Source organism: Fistularia commersonii, chromosome 14 (genome assembly GCF_037954325.1).
Source record: "Fistularia commersonii isolate RoL2024-O1a breed Wild chromosome 14, RoL_Fcom_v1.0, whole genome shotgun sequence".
Classification (NCBI taxonomy): Eukaryota; Metazoa; Chordata; class Actinopteri; order Syngnathiformes; family Fistulariidae; genus Fistularia; species Fistularia commersonii.
In genome coordinates, this window is record NC_141297.1 from 14,115,474 (window position 1) to 14,131,020 (window position 15,547).

The 15,547-nt window shown below is 35.9% G+C and overlaps 1 protein-coding gene across 1 annotated transcript; it reads left to right on the forward strand.

The window, feature by feature from the left end:
* Positions 1 to 779: 779 nt before the first annotated feature.
* LOC147227343 (scavenger receptor cysteine-rich type 1 protein M130) lies at positions 780 to 14,654 on the forward strand. The gene is made up of 20 exons (XM_086160000.1): positions 780 to 808; positions 1,142 to 1,239; positions 2,085 to 2,399; positions 2,594 to 2,689; positions 5,072 to 5,272; positions 5,374 to 5,565; positions 5,656 to 5,810; positions 6,116 to 6,272; positions 6,406 to 6,714; positions 7,570 to 7,869; positions 8,056 to 8,352; positions 8,700 to 8,996; positions 9,431 to 9,763; positions 10,584 to 10,859; positions 11,423 to 11,589; positions 11,759 to 11,885; positions 12,036 to 12,185; positions 12,701 to 12,784; positions 13,144 to 13,314; positions 13,529 to 14,654. The coding sequence occupies exons 1-20, from the start codon at positions 780 to 782 to the stop codon at positions 13,717 to 13,719; spliced, it is 3,945 nt and encodes a 1,314-aa protein (XP_086016126.1). The 3' UTR covers positions 13,720 to 14,654.
* The last annotated feature ends 893 nt before the right edge of the window (positions 14,655 to 15,547 follow it).

Genomic DNA, 15,547 nt, shown 5'->3' on the forward strand with positions numbered 1-15,547 from the left:
CAGTGAGGCTATGACATTAAAACTATGCTCAGTTGGTACTGAGGGGCTGGAAGAACTTCAGCATATTGTCTGAAATGTGTACACATATCTAAATGCATTGAGTTTCCCAGAGATAAAACATGTTACAAAATGGCGTAACAAAATGAAATTGAGACATCAGCAAGTTTTTAGTAACTTGTTCAAGGTTCTTTCAGAAATAAAAAATATTTTTTGTTGAAATACTAACATACTACCACCTGTTCAACTGTGTTGTGAGGACAAACCGAGGAGATATTTACGGTATTTGATAATTCAGACACACATGAGGGTGCACGGATATGTGTAAAATATTTTACAAGTTCTGCGCTACATCTGCCCAAGAGTCAGTCTTTCATGACTTCAAGTATTAATTTCAACAAGAAAAGATCTGTATCCAAACTGCACAATGCATCCTAAATGCGTTTTGAATAAAATCACATCTCTATCCAAAATGTAAAATAACATATGATCAGGATCTGATAAAACAATAGCAAGACAGTATTCTTGGTGTTATAATGTATGATAATATACTATATCTTATTGACAACAAATGGTGTACTTTTTTCTTTAGCATATAAATGATTAAACTATAACACTTTATTGGGTTTGGAGACTGTATTATGTCTTTTCCTGCATAAAGCACTAGCAGATATGAAAGCACTGTAAAAATTCTTCATTTATTGATGATAGATACTGCTGTTTGATTTATAATTGAATCATTTTGGTTGCTATGTTGAAATGGTGGTTATATCATAAGAAACATGTTGAAACAGATTGAGGGGTTTAAACGGTATCCTGATGGAATTTGATGATTTCTTTTATTTATTTCTTTTTTAAAACTCCCCAACCATTCCATACAGAATTATTTTAATGCTGTTTGTTTTTCATAAATAATTTACTGCGTTTTTCCAAGTTTAATATGGCCTTCATTCAATGATTCATTGATGACAGACTTATAGTGTATAACATAATTCAGAAACTGTTTCTTTTCAGTTTTCATATGCTGTAATTTTTTTTCTTTTACTTTACCCCCACCCTTCCTCTCCCCCACCCAATATCTTGATAATCAAACCAGCAGCTCTCATCCATGTTCGTTGCCACCTCTTGGTATAAAACCTGTCAGATCCCTAATCTGCCTCAGTGAGTTTGAGCTAATGATGATGTTGTTCTTCCTCCTTCTCCCCCACTTTGTTCACTCTGAAGGCTCGGTGGATACAAAAGGTCAGTTTCTGATGTTATTTACTTTCTAAATATGTAAGTGACTGAACAGCTGACATCATGTTTTTTTTCTAAAATGTTTCGTAGTCTTAATACTCAAGGCGCATGGGTATGATAAAATTTTGCATTTTATTGTGGTAAATAACCCAAATGATAGCATCATAAATAGTAAGCAAGCCGCAGTTTTATAATTAAGTGATGAGGACAAAACGAGGACCAATACTTTTACATTCATCCTGACAGGACAAAGATCTTTCATCTCCAATGTAGAAAATTACAAAATTGGATGATATGAATTTCAAAAAACTGAAAAAGCAGATTGATATCATGTAAGGGTGAAAGTTTTCTTTACAAAGATACCGTTATTATTATTTATTATTACCGTTATTATACTTATTTCGCTGAAGCAAATTCCATGAAGTGATAAGTTTTTTGTCAGTTGTAAACATTATTATTATTAATTACTAATGTTATTAAATGCAAATACTTCCATGTAGTAAGTTAACAAATAGATTTTCAAAACTGCCACTGACAGATATTTCCAAAAAACATGTAATTCCACCTACTTAATCGACTGAGCTAATAAATTAAAAAATACCGAATAACATGGGTAAAAAAAATATATGTGATCTTAAAGTTGGACAAATAATTAGGAAAACATGTATGAGGAGCTGTTATGCAAAACCCTAAGGGAACTATGTTCAGAAACTGTTGTTTTCTTTTTCTTTAATTTTACCCCTGTGTGACAGCTGTTCTTCAAACTCAAATATATGAAAGCAGTACATATTTTTTGATATATATATTTTCCTCATATCCTGGTTTAAATGTATGTGACTCCAAATTCCCAGACCAGACCAGGGTGATTCTGAAGGATGGCAATAACTCCTGCCAAGGCCACATTGAAATCTACCGACATCATATGTGGGGCTACGTTGGGGATAAAAAATGGAACAAGAACATAGAGAGAGTGGTATGCAGGAGCACTCATTGTGGAGAACCTGTCACCGCCTCAGCAGAAGATGTGTTCCGGCCCACTGCCAGCACCGTCTGGCTCAATGAAGTGATCTGCAATGGAACAGAGAGTGACTTGAGCCAGTGTCAGTACCCTGGCTGGAATATCAGCCAATACAGAAAGTCAACTGTGAAAAAGATAACATGTTCCAGTAAGAGTGAATCAAATTCCTTCTTATTTAACAAGTATTCTATAAAGAAAAAGACAGAGCTGACATTAAGATTAAAAATCTTTCATGGATTATCTTATATACCTGTATATACCCGTTACAGTATAATTATAATATATAATAATGATTTAATTTTGGATGGAAATGTTGGACCTCTCTTTTATTTGTTTTTCCAGGAACGGTAACCTTAAAACTGGGATTCCAGTGTGCAGGTGCTGTCCAATATTCAACAGGACAAAAATATTCTGGTTACTTTTGCTCTGACAACTGGGGTAAGTTAGATTTTCTCTGTTCTAGAAGGAAATCAATACTGATTTTTTTTTTCCAAAACTGATACTGATAACTCAAAGTTCAAAAATTCTGATGTCAAATGATTCATGTAATATTTCTGAATAAATAAACAAATAAATAAATAAATAAATAAATAAATAAAATAAAATAAAATAAAATAAAATAAAATAAAATAAAATAAAATAAAATAAAATATAATAAAATAAAATAAAATAAAATAAATAGATAAATAAATAAATAGAAATAAAAGACAACGTCAGCGTGAAATAAAGATCATGATACAGTCCTTATGCCTTGAACTTTCCTCCTAAAGAATAAGAAAAAAAAGAAACTTACGCAAATGCTTGACAATGTCTACACCAAATACAATAATACTGTGGCGTTTTAATCAGGGAAACACCCGAGTAACGGTAAAACGTCTGTTTAATGAGCAATAGCAGCCGCGCCACAGAAGCCTGCAATACAATTAACTGTTCCCGCTCAATAAAAAAAACAAAAGAAAAACAAAATCACACAGAAAACAAGCATCAACATAAACTCCAACATTCGTGACTCGCTACAATTCACTGCCAAACGAGTTTCATTCGTTTCGTGATTGAGCTCATAAATGGATTTGCTCATATATCAAATCTTTATTAAAACTAATTTAAACGCTATTAAGCGACAAATGATAAAGATTGGATGATGTTGTTAGCGGGGGATGTTAGGGGAATTTTTCACTTCATACTTTACCAAATAACTTACTTGCGACATAATGCTACAATTTATTTCTAAATTTAACTTGCACACGATGCCACACTTCATTGCTAAACTAGCGACGGGGTGAATGCCCGTACTCTTCTTAAAATGATCTGCTGCACTAAATCCCCTTGAATGTCTTGTGTCTTCCGACAGATAATGTTCTAGGTCACGGTATCTCACCGACAACAACTTCTCCATCTCTTTACGGACAAGTCAATGACTACCACACTTTGTCCGTGTTTTTCTGTGATTTTTGCTGAGCTAGGTTTGTGGGCAGCACGCCCAGCTATTTTAAAAGCTGTTTGACGGACAGCGGCGGCCTCTCGGTGTCAAACGCTCACTCACACCCTGCTTCCACTGTGCAATGGAATCTCGACTTACGAGCGTGTTAACTTACAATTTTTTGGAGATTCAAGCTGCCGATCAGTCTTTTTTTTTGCTTTGTGATACAAACCGAGATCCGAATTCCGAGCAATTGGACACCGAGTTCCCGCCGCTGTCCATTTACAAACAGTCTGACCCGCCGCCTTCCACAAGTTAAGCAAGCAAAAATAATCAAAAAACACAAGCGAGGAGATGGTTGTTGTCGTCTTGTCCATAAAGAGATAGAGAAGTTGATGTTTGTGAGAAGGCACGAGACATTTACAGCACTTCGTTGCTGAATAAAGTTTAGCGATAAATGTAGTATAGTGTGCGTTTCAAATTAAATACAAAATTAAACTCTCCTGACCTCCTCTGCCAATCTTTTCTGCTGCCGCCGACATATTTGTCCGCTCTTCAACCAAAATACACTTAATAAAAAACAGATTATATCTTTACAATATATTTTGATATGCATTTTTTTAATACAATATATATATATATATATATTCTTTATGAAGTACATTTTTTTTAGATCATATAATAAAATTTGGGCTCTACACCAGAGCAATAGCGTTTCAGTACTTTTTAATGGGGGAGTTAATTTAATGTACGGGCATACTGAATAAGGAGTTTGGTCATAGAACGAATTAAACTCGGAAGTGAAGGTATCGATTGTATGAACATTTGCAATCAAAAAATGCATAAAAACACAAAAACAATTTTATTTTATTTCCAAGGCTTGAAATATTGAACTAAAAATTATAAAAATAAAGTGAGATAACAAATATATCTGTTACAAGCAGAAATAAATTAAGGTTCTCAACGTTTTGGGTTTTTATCTTTTTTTCCAAGGTACGTTATTACTATATCTAGGTACCTTTATTGTTGAAATGTAATCTTCTTCTTCTCCCTTCGGCTTTTCCCTTCAGGGGTCAGCGAATCAACCATCTAACCCTATTCTCTGTATCCTCCTCTCTCACACCAACTACCTTCATATCTTCTTTCACTACATCCATAAAGCTTGTCTTTGGTCTTCCTCGAGACCTCCTGCCTGGCAGCCCCAATTCCATCATCTGCTAACAAATATATATTGTTGAAATGTAATCCCCTCATTAATTGATACATTATCATTGAAAATATTTTGTTTGTATATCTTTATATGTTAATTTTCCAATTAATTTTGAATGCTTCGTTTTCTTCTATATTTTGAGCAACCACAATGTTTTACATTCTGTTCATGTGACTTGTCTTACATGAAGGAAAATCTGAGGCAGACAGTGTTTGTGCAAGCCTGGGCTGTGGCGAAGCTGTGGAAATTAACCCATGGAAGGTTTGGAAGGGATTCAAAAATGCAGAAAAGATGAAACTCACGCATGCCAGCACAAGCTATGTAAAGGACCTCTGGCATCGTTCAACCCGGGATTCTGATTGTGAAAGCCCTGCCTCTGTCATATGTTCAGGTCACTGCCTCATGCGCTTGAGCAAACACACATACATAACTGTTTTCTCCAATCTTATTAACATCAGATCAAATATTAAGGAACTTTCTCCGCTGACACAGGTTATGAGAAGCTACAGCTCAGAGGAAACTCATCAAATGTCTGCTCTGGGCAGCTGGAAAAGGAGGAAAATGGCTCCTGGTGGCCCTTTGTGGGAGGAAAACACACTCCTGAATTGTGGTGCCAGCAAATGCACTGCGGCACCAGTGTCAGTGACAGTCAGGATAAAAACAGCACTCAGCTGACATGTTCTGGTGATTTATTGATAATTACTGTCTTTGAACCTGAAATTAACAACAAAAACTGATCTGCTAACCATTTCTTGATGTTACACTTTTCCATAGAGCAAGTTCAGGTGGTACTGAGGGTGGGAAAGGAATCCACCTGGTGCTATGGTGAAGTTCATATTAATATCAAAAATTCTCCTCAGCCTGTGTGTGCGACCGGCTGGACACATTCTAATGCAGAAGTGGTTTGCTCAGAGCTAAACTGTGGGAAGGTGAGTTCTTATCTTCAGAGGCCAATTCACTAAGTCATTACTCAACAAGGTTTGAAATGTAGAACATTGAGAACATTCACAGAGCAATTGTCACAATTGCCATTATTCTTCTCTTCTTCATCTTAATTTTCTTGTTTTCTTGTTTCTTGTTAAAAAGAAATGTACAAGTGCCTACTAGTGTCACTCTCCTAGATGTCCCTGATGTCTGATATCATGGATATGGATAAAATACCCATGTGGCTAGTCACAGGAGAAGCACTCCAATCCACAGTTACATGATGATAATGATCAATTGTTTTCTCCAGTTAATTAACACAGGAATTAGGCAGGGAGAGCCTTACAGGAATGTTTGGATAATGGACAAAGTGGAATGCAAAGGCCAGGAGTCCTCGCTCTGGCACTGCATGGCCCAGCGTGATGAACATATCCGATGTTCCTCCATCCCCTATGTATCATGTGAAAGTAAGCTGAAGCTTTGATCCGATGCAAAGTTTAAAAAGATCAATTTTTCAAAGTTTCGATTCGAAATGTCTCAGAATCAGTTTACGTGAGCAAATTTTCTGATCCTTGACAACCTTTTGCTGCAATCGCACAGAGAGTATGATGGTGAGACTTGTGGACAGTCCAGGAAAATGTGCAGGAAGGTTGGAGATCCAGCAAGAGGGCGTATGGAAAAGGGTCGCTAGAAAAGACTGGCAAGTCAATACTTCTAATAAAGTCTGCAACTTTCTAAATTGCGGAGATGCAGTCCAAAACCTTGAACCAGACTTTTTTAGCCGGGGATTAAGTCCTTTCCTGGAAAACACAGTCAACTGCAAACCAAATGCCTTGAGCATATCTGAGTGTATTGGAAGGAAGTCAGAGGCAAGGCAGGATGATGAAGCGGTGGGGATAACCTGTGAGGGTGAGTTCTCCTCCAACAGTTTCTGTTATACTGTTCTCTCCCTTTACCGTCCATTTTGTCTGGCTTTCATTCTCAAATCCTTTATAATTGTAGTGTGTAATACTTTCCTTTTTTTTTTCTATCTGATTGTTGCTGTGATTGTCTTTATGGCAAATATGCATAGACAGACTGAAACAGTACACACCCGAGACTGTATTTCAAAAGGTCATGACAATTGGTGGGGATTATCTATCCTCGATTACTTTCAGTGATCGGACCATTTTACTTATTTTGGTTTGAGCAGGCATAAAAAAAAACTTTTTTGTTAGCTGAATGTATCAATAAAATCTAATCTCTGTTGTGCATAAGCCCCATACAAAAGAAATCAAGAGTATCTTTATAAAATGAGCAAAAAAAGGAATGACCAAAAATCAAATACAACAAAATGTAACATTATAAAATATATAAAGCATCATATGCCATACTGTACACACACACTGTAAATCTGGCAAACACAGATTTGGCAGATTTATTGGTGTTTGGCAGATTTACAGTGTGTAAAAAAAAAACAAAAACAAAAAAAAAAAAACAACTATATATATATATTCAGGGATTTGTGTTACTTAAATACCTGCAGATCTTTTGACCAAATTTCTGCCAAGATTATACATTTATACATGATTACTATTATTATTATTTCTGTTAATACTCTGAAAGGCTCTTGTGTGTCATGATTTAGAACAAATGCCCTAGATTTAAGGGTGGGCCATGTATGTACAGTATATTCTGAATATTGTTTTTAATCTAGGTTTCACATTTGTTCAATACCAAAGACATCAGATATATTCCTTAAACTACTGTCACTTTTTTCAACAGATTACAAAATGTTGTTTTTGATGGGAAACGAATCTTGTTCTGGGAAGGTTGGAATACGACATGTCAACAGTGTTACCTGGCTTTCCGGGTCAAAGAAAACTTGGAACGAAGTCACTGCTGACATTGTGTGTCAGCAGCTTCACTGTGGGAAGGCTGTCAAGTTTGGTGTCAGTGACAATAAAAATATGAGTAGTGTCCCAAAAACAGCGTACATTTGCACACGTAACGACACATCTCTGTTTGAGTGTGACACCGCATTAACGGACGAACAGGACACTATTGCCACTGTGAATTGCTCAGGTAAAGTATTACATCACAACAACTTTGAATAATTATTCATTACTCAGTAAGCGTTTTAAAGCTATGCACAACTGATATTCTAAGAAACTACTCTGCCAAATAATGAATTACATGTTGATCCAATAATTTGTGCATAACTTTGCAAATATTTCAGCTTTTTGTAATCCTTTTTGGTTGTCATAACAGGTAGCATCACTGTCAGCCTGACCAATCAGTGCTGGGGTTATGTCAACATTTGTTTGAGTCAGAAATGTGGAGGTGTGTGTGCAGACAGCTGGACAGAGCATAAATCTAAGATGCTCTGCCAAGCCCAAGGCTGTGGGAACACAATCGTAAAAGCAATGACCAAACCTGGGAAGATGACGGTATTAATTGACAGTCTGCACGCCACACACCAGACCGACAACCTGGCTCTGCACAACTTTGTGGTCAACCATGATGATACCTCATGTGACCACAACCCTGCCTTTGTCATTTGCTCAGGTGATAACTAAAAATATAGAAATCATTTTGCGCCGAATTTCATTAGTTTGGGCGGATCCATGTTTTTTCCTTTGGTTAGTTAGTTAGTTTGTATTTGTGTCTGTATTTCAGACACGATTTTCACTGAACTTTGAACAAAAATTGATAAATACCATGAAAAATTCGATAATTGTGTGAATATTTTCTGTATAAACATTTGCGTATCTGTATAAAAATTGACCTTTCAAATCATTTTAGTTTTGAAATTATTTTTTTTCAATTCCAGTTTAGATGTTACGTTTCTGTAGGTTTATCACAATCTCAATCAAAAGTTTCCAAGTCCATGCATTTAATTAACTTTGTTGCAGATAATATTAAACTGAGACTGAAATCAAGAGACAAGTGTTCTGGGAATTTGGAGATGCACTATCAAGACCGTTGGCTCCCAGTATGCAAAGACGCTCTTGAAAACAAGGATACACAAAACACCATCTGTCAGGACTTGGGATGTGGTCAGTCTGATGCTGTTATTGATTATTTTGGCCCAATATCAGCATCGGATCCTGTCATTTCACATCTAAACTGCCCTGTTAATGAATTAATAACGTCATGTGAAATCACCTCTGAAAAGAAGTCCTGCAACCTAGGTGGCCTCCGCTGCTCAAGTATGTATTTATCATATGTTCTGTTATGACATTCAAAAGGTAATTGATGATACTCTAGTAGTAGTAAAGTAATTAGATAAAAAAGTACATGTGAATATTCAATAGGTTTATTTAAATAATACACCATATTCAGATCTCAGATGCCACTTGCCAGCAGTAGTCAGTCAGAGTGACTATCTATAATCCTAGAATATGTGCTCATCATCACTATAGGGGAATTGGAGCTGTCAGGAAGGAGGTCTAGAGATGAGATGAGATGTAATTTAATGATCCAGTGCTTGGGAAAGAGGAAGACCAAAGAGATGATTTATGGAAAAATGAATTAATGACCTGAATCAACATGAATGCATAATCCTCTGCCGAATTACAAATGTTAAATTGTGAATATCTATTTGTGCCGTGCTAAACTAACTTTTTTTCGCTACTTCTTTTAGAATGGGCGAAGGTAGTGTTGCACAAAGGAACCAATGACGTCTGCAGTGGAGCTGTATTTGTTCACTCCAAGGAACATGATATAGTAGCTGTTTCCAAGGACAACTGGTCAGAAACAGAGGGCAAGAGGCTTTGCTCGGATCTCAACTGTCAATATAGATCTGATTCAATTGCAGAAGTTCAATATAGATCTGATTCAAATGCAGAAGTTGGATCAGATCTTTTCTGGAACAGCAGCTTTAACTGTAGAGGAGTGAAAAATATAGAAAATATTTGGAGCTGTGAAACACAAAGTCCTCCCACCACGAAGAAGCAACTCCTTATTAAATGTCATGGTAATGTTTATTTATATATTACTGGGTAGTGGAAGACCACAGTCTCAAATGTAAGATTCTACTTTCCTCAAATCAAATTAAGCTGATAAGGGGAACTGTTCATACAAGATTTATCATAGGACAGAACTAAAAAAAAGGAAAAGGGGACAAGAACTTCAAACAAACAAGAAATGTGACCACATGGGTTGGATACTAAATATATTGTAGACCTCTTGATTTAGCTGGTCCTAATTTTATTTGCGGTTGCCTTTAAGCGTATAAAGGGTATAAAAATCCTGTTTGTAATGGTTATTTTCAAAGGCGAAATCCCATGGTTACTCGCTCTTTCAACTTTTGCAACACGCTGAAAATATCAAAAGCAAGAGGTGATCATTTAGCAAAAATTTCTAATCTAGTCCAGCTTATTTCAATATCCATCCATCCATCCATCCATCCATCCATCCATCCATCTACCTTCTACCGCTGATGGTGCATGCTGGAACCTATCCCAGCTGTCACTGGGCGAGAGGCGGGGGTCCACCCTTGAATGGTCGCCAAATGAGACACAATATAACCAGTGGGCTTAAGAAAGTGTTAAAGATCAGGAAAAGGACCACACCTATGAATCCACTTGATGAAAGTATATTTGGTATTTAAAAAAAACCTAGGCATATGATAGTTGAGTAATGGTTTTGTGCCCATCAGGAGCTTGCAGTGACATCTGCAATGCACCATGCCACTGGCATTTTCTTTGGGCAGTGAAACTCCCTAGTTTGTCTGATAATTTTGAAATGTAATTAATTTGCTGCTCAATGTGATTGTGTCTGTTTGTCATCCTTAGGGGAGCCTCATGTCAACCTTACAGAGCAATGTTATGGTGAGGTGAAGATTGATGGCAAAGAAGTCTGCGAGACTGATTGGAAGATAGAATATTCTCATTTGATTTGCCAGCAGCTAAACTGTGGCAATGCCATTGTTGGTACCATCAATACCAAAGCTCCAACACAAAATGAGACGTATCATCATGTGACCTGTGAGGATTACCAGTTCATGCTCGGCCAATGCCAGAGATTCAAGGGAACCTGTAAGAAGAAACTGGTGTCAGTTTATTGTGTTGGTAAGTCATAATGTGTATAACGTTCATTAATTGTAATTGTGCTTAATGCATATTTATTTCGGATACTGGAGTCTGGTGTCTTGGTTGATGTTTACCCAAATATACCAGATATATCTATATCTACCAGATTTCATGATGCTACTTTGTAATACAGGGCAAGATGGCTTTTATTTAGTTACTACAGCTTTCTCACATGGCAGGAAACTTTATGATTCGGGCTAAAAACAAATGATCAAAAAAACAAACAAGCAAACAAATAAATATATATATATATATATATATATATAACTAAATAAATCCCATTCTCACGTATCTCAAGCTCACCAATTAACCCATCATGTTATTTTCTCTGAATGCAAAGTGTAAAAATGCAGTTTTTTATAGTGACCATTTGTAGTGACCAACAGGCAGCCATGACAATTGTTAGGTTATACCATAAAATCTGACATCAAAATATCCGTTTAGAAGAGGAAAATTGTCCAGACCAGGACAATAAAAGATAGTTCTTTGGTCAAAGAAAATTCATCTGTGAAAGTTGATCGCTTGGTTTTCTTATTTAACAGGAAACGTTAAAGTCAATACCACAAAAAAATGTGGTGGTCAGATTCAGGTCAATTATCGAGGCAACTGGGAAAATGTTTGTCCCTCAAGTGGAAAACTCTTGAATAAAAAACTAAAATCTCTTTGTGGAGAATGTATGAATATCACTACAGCTGACAACAACAAGAAGGTTTGTGATTGCATCACACATTCTGATGTCATAAAGTTCTCCCTCCTCAGTCTAACTAATGATGCGTCTTGGATGTATTAACCCATCTATTCATTGCCTAATTGTTCAGAAGTCTTTTTCAAACTTTCCAAATGTTTACTGAAAAAGTCAAGTGCAAATGTAATATTAGGTTGACCTGCAAACAAATAATTTCATACAAACAAGCCTGCAATGCAGCGAAGATCATCAAGACATAAAGTACTGTGTCGTCCAGAAGGCTTGTTCCAATGCTGTGCCTGCTGAGTTCATCTGCAAAGGTAAAGAATCCTTTCCAAATGATGACCCAGCTATATGAACTATGTACAAAACAAAACAACATTATTCAAGTCCTGTCTGACTTTGAGAATAACATCAATGATAATGCCAATAATTATATTTTCAATTAAACATTGTGACCCCATTTTCAGATGGGATCCCCACTAAACCACCACCGCCTCTTGGCCTGACAACAATCATCTTGATAGCATTTGGAGTTTCTCTGGTTCTGCTCTTACTAATCATTGCATCTTTATATAAATGCTTTGACTGGAGAAGCAAACGTGTCAAGAAGTTTCCTTGTAAGTATAGTAACTCTTTGGCTTTGTTCATGCTGTCTTCTTAAGCTGATAACTGGTCACAAAATAAATATTACCCCTATTGAGCAATACATAGTTGTAGACAGTCTATTTCACTATCCTCATTCTCCCAATGCAATGAATAAGATGCACTGAGGCAAGTCTTCCACAAGAGGACCCTCTTTCCTAACACTGTTGAAGACAGCCAGTTGTCATCTACTTATCACTGCAGTCCAAAAACACATCTGCCACTTCTTTTCAAATCTTTTGTCAGTTCAGCTTTCTTTAGAAATCACAAAAAAGAATATTATCTTGGGCTCATTAATGATAAAAACTTACAATTAGAAAATGCACTAACTTTTCCATAGTCCAGTTCAGCCTTGACAAACAGATCTTGCCAGGGTGTAAGTAAATTTGAGAGTAAGAGCATTCTCTTTCTAAATGGCCATCACTATTTTTGCTGCGATGGATGCTTGTTTATTATGTATACAATAATGTCTGATGATAATTTGCTATAGCAAGAAAAGGAGGAGGCTTTGAAAGAGGCAGCTATGAGAATGTCACGGCAAAGACAAACAATAAAGACAACATCAACCTGGATAGTGAGTTCTGTTACAATTTTTTTTATTTCTGATTTGTTATATCAATAACAAAGTTGAGTCTCTGTTCACTCTCTGTGAAATGTTTGACAAATTTCTTATTGAAAACTATTCATACCCTTTTGATGAAGAGATTTAACATCCAACATACAAAACAACATACAATCTATATATAAATGTGATCCACTTTTAAATCATATCTCAAATCTACAGTTCATCTTGAAGATATTCCTGTCATCCCACAGTAAAAACAAAAGTTAGCTCCGTGTTTTGATAAGCAGCCTTAAATTTTTCTCAAAAGTGAAAGCAGAAATCATTTTTGGAATTTAATGTATATTTTCTTCTATTTATTGGTAATGCAGAGCATTTTACAAGGAAATCCCAATCAGAGGATGAAGAAGTGCAGGGCACTTCCTCTCTTTCCTATGATGATGTCGAGGAAGTGGTGGACATGCAACTTCTGGCCTCGGGGATCAACGCCACTTTTCTCCCAAGAGATGAAAATGTCTATGAGGATGTCCTTAATCATACAACAGGAAAGTTTTGAACCTGTTTATTCTTGATAAATGATAGTTTAACACAATTGCATAAACTACAAGCAAGTAAGTTAAGGAATAAAAGATGGAATTTTGCATATGCTTGCCTGGTGCGAGACTTTTAATAAGTGAAGAATTGAAGTAATCAATCAATGAAAAAGTCAGTCTGCAGCTGTCAGACACTATAAAGAATTCTTTTTGAATTACCTTGCAGATCAAGTGAGCCAAGAGATGGACAACGTGCAGACACATTATGATGACATTGAAGCTGGTCCTGAAATCACGCTCATTCAAGCTGAAATTCACAACCTCTCCAAAAACATACCTGAAGGTCATCCAGGGGCACAGATAGAACTGCTGGAAGCCGGTGCCCAACATGAGTTACAAGGCCGAGATGGTTGAGCCAAAACTGAAATTAGCTGCCAAAGCAGATTCAATTTGTTTCAAAATCATGATTTTTGAAAAAAAAATTATGAATAGAGCTTTTTTTTAAATTCTAATAATTTCTTCCATGTCAGGCAGACGGAAATTACATCTACAGCTATTGAAATCTGAACAATTTAACATATTAACAAAAGGTAAACCTTTTTAAAGTTGTAAAATGAGCACATTTTCTAGTTGGAGGTTTTTCTCATGTGATGTATATTTGGATACCTTACGGAGAGATAAAGTGTGATATTTGAAATTTGACATCTAAAAGGTGTTGTAGATGATTTAATGGCTTAAATGCATTTTTGAGATGCTGTATATTTTACTGCTTCATGATTTTTATACAAATCTCACGTATACCCTGTAGATGCACTTATACAATTTCAACATTTTCTATGAATCTTTGTTTAGCTAGAGCTGTGGACCTATTTAAAAACATTAATTGACAGCTATGAAATTGTATCCAAAATGTAGAAAAAAAAAACATACGTAAAGAAATAAAATGAAATCATAAATCTTCTAGCAAGTTCAGTGAACTCAAATAGGATTGAAAAAGCTTTAAAAGTGTGAAAGTTAAAAGAATTTTTAAAGGTGTAAAAGTTTAAAGAGGTTTCACACCCATGAATAATGCATAGAAGTTGTACTGAGCAACACTTTGGATTCCAAAATTCTTACAATGACACAGCCTTTCTTAGAAGATAGAGTTGAACTTTACATGCTGAGTAATTGTGGTTATCAAAGAGTTAAAAATCTTATGAACTGCCAAGCTGCTTGTGTTTTTGACAGGACCGCATTCCTGGTAAACTCACAATACTCACTTTTGCAGTCTGAACTTTTAGAGCGCTTCACATTCATTTCTGAGATATGCAATAATGCAATGAAAGGAAATATGACGATAAACATATGATTTCACCCCTGATCTTTTTCATCTATCTGATCCATGATGTCCGAGTGCCTGCTTGGACTTTTTATCTTTTATATCCAACTGTTAACAGCTGTTTTCTTTTCTTTTCTTTTCTGCTGCTTTGTAACGTTCTTGGAAACTTTTGGAAATGGCTTGGATGTTGAGTATCAAACTGTATGTAATAGATGTCATCTATAGTTTGATACACAGCACAATAAGCCGTTTTCTTTACAGCACATTGTTTGCGGAATAAGATGACATACAAACACACTGCATTTCTTTTTTGGTTTATTCTAACCAACAGACTGGCTTTTCTATATCTAATTGTTGTGAGTATTGTCTGTTTTGTGAAAACTACCCTCAATACTCAGTCACATTGGCAAGTAGTCTTGTCTAATCATAGTTTCTTGAGCACAGAATAAGTGATTGGGGTAAAAAAAAAAACAAAACTTGCCCAGTTGTTCTGAAACCTTCAGTTTTGCAATTCATTTTTTTCAATTCTAGTTACCATATTGATTCATTGAAATTAAAAGACACCACCTTTTTTAATTGACAAAATCAGATTAAGCAGTGCTAATGAAATGGGATGATAAGCAAAATGGACAATGTGCTCGAATGACAAATAAGCTGATTGCACATTTTATATAGAATGTAAGTAAGAAAGAAACTATACACTTTACATTTTTGGAAACTTGGAATGCAACATCAAAATAACATATCTAACTACACTGTTGGATGTGACCAAGGCACCACTTTTGCAACCACAAGACAGCAAGAGCTGATCCTGTGAGTTTTTATATTTTACAGTAAATGGGTTCTTTGTGTGCTGAATGAACCATATATTTTTGGATCAAAGATCAAGCATTAGGGTGCGCGTGGCTTGCGGGAATAGATTGG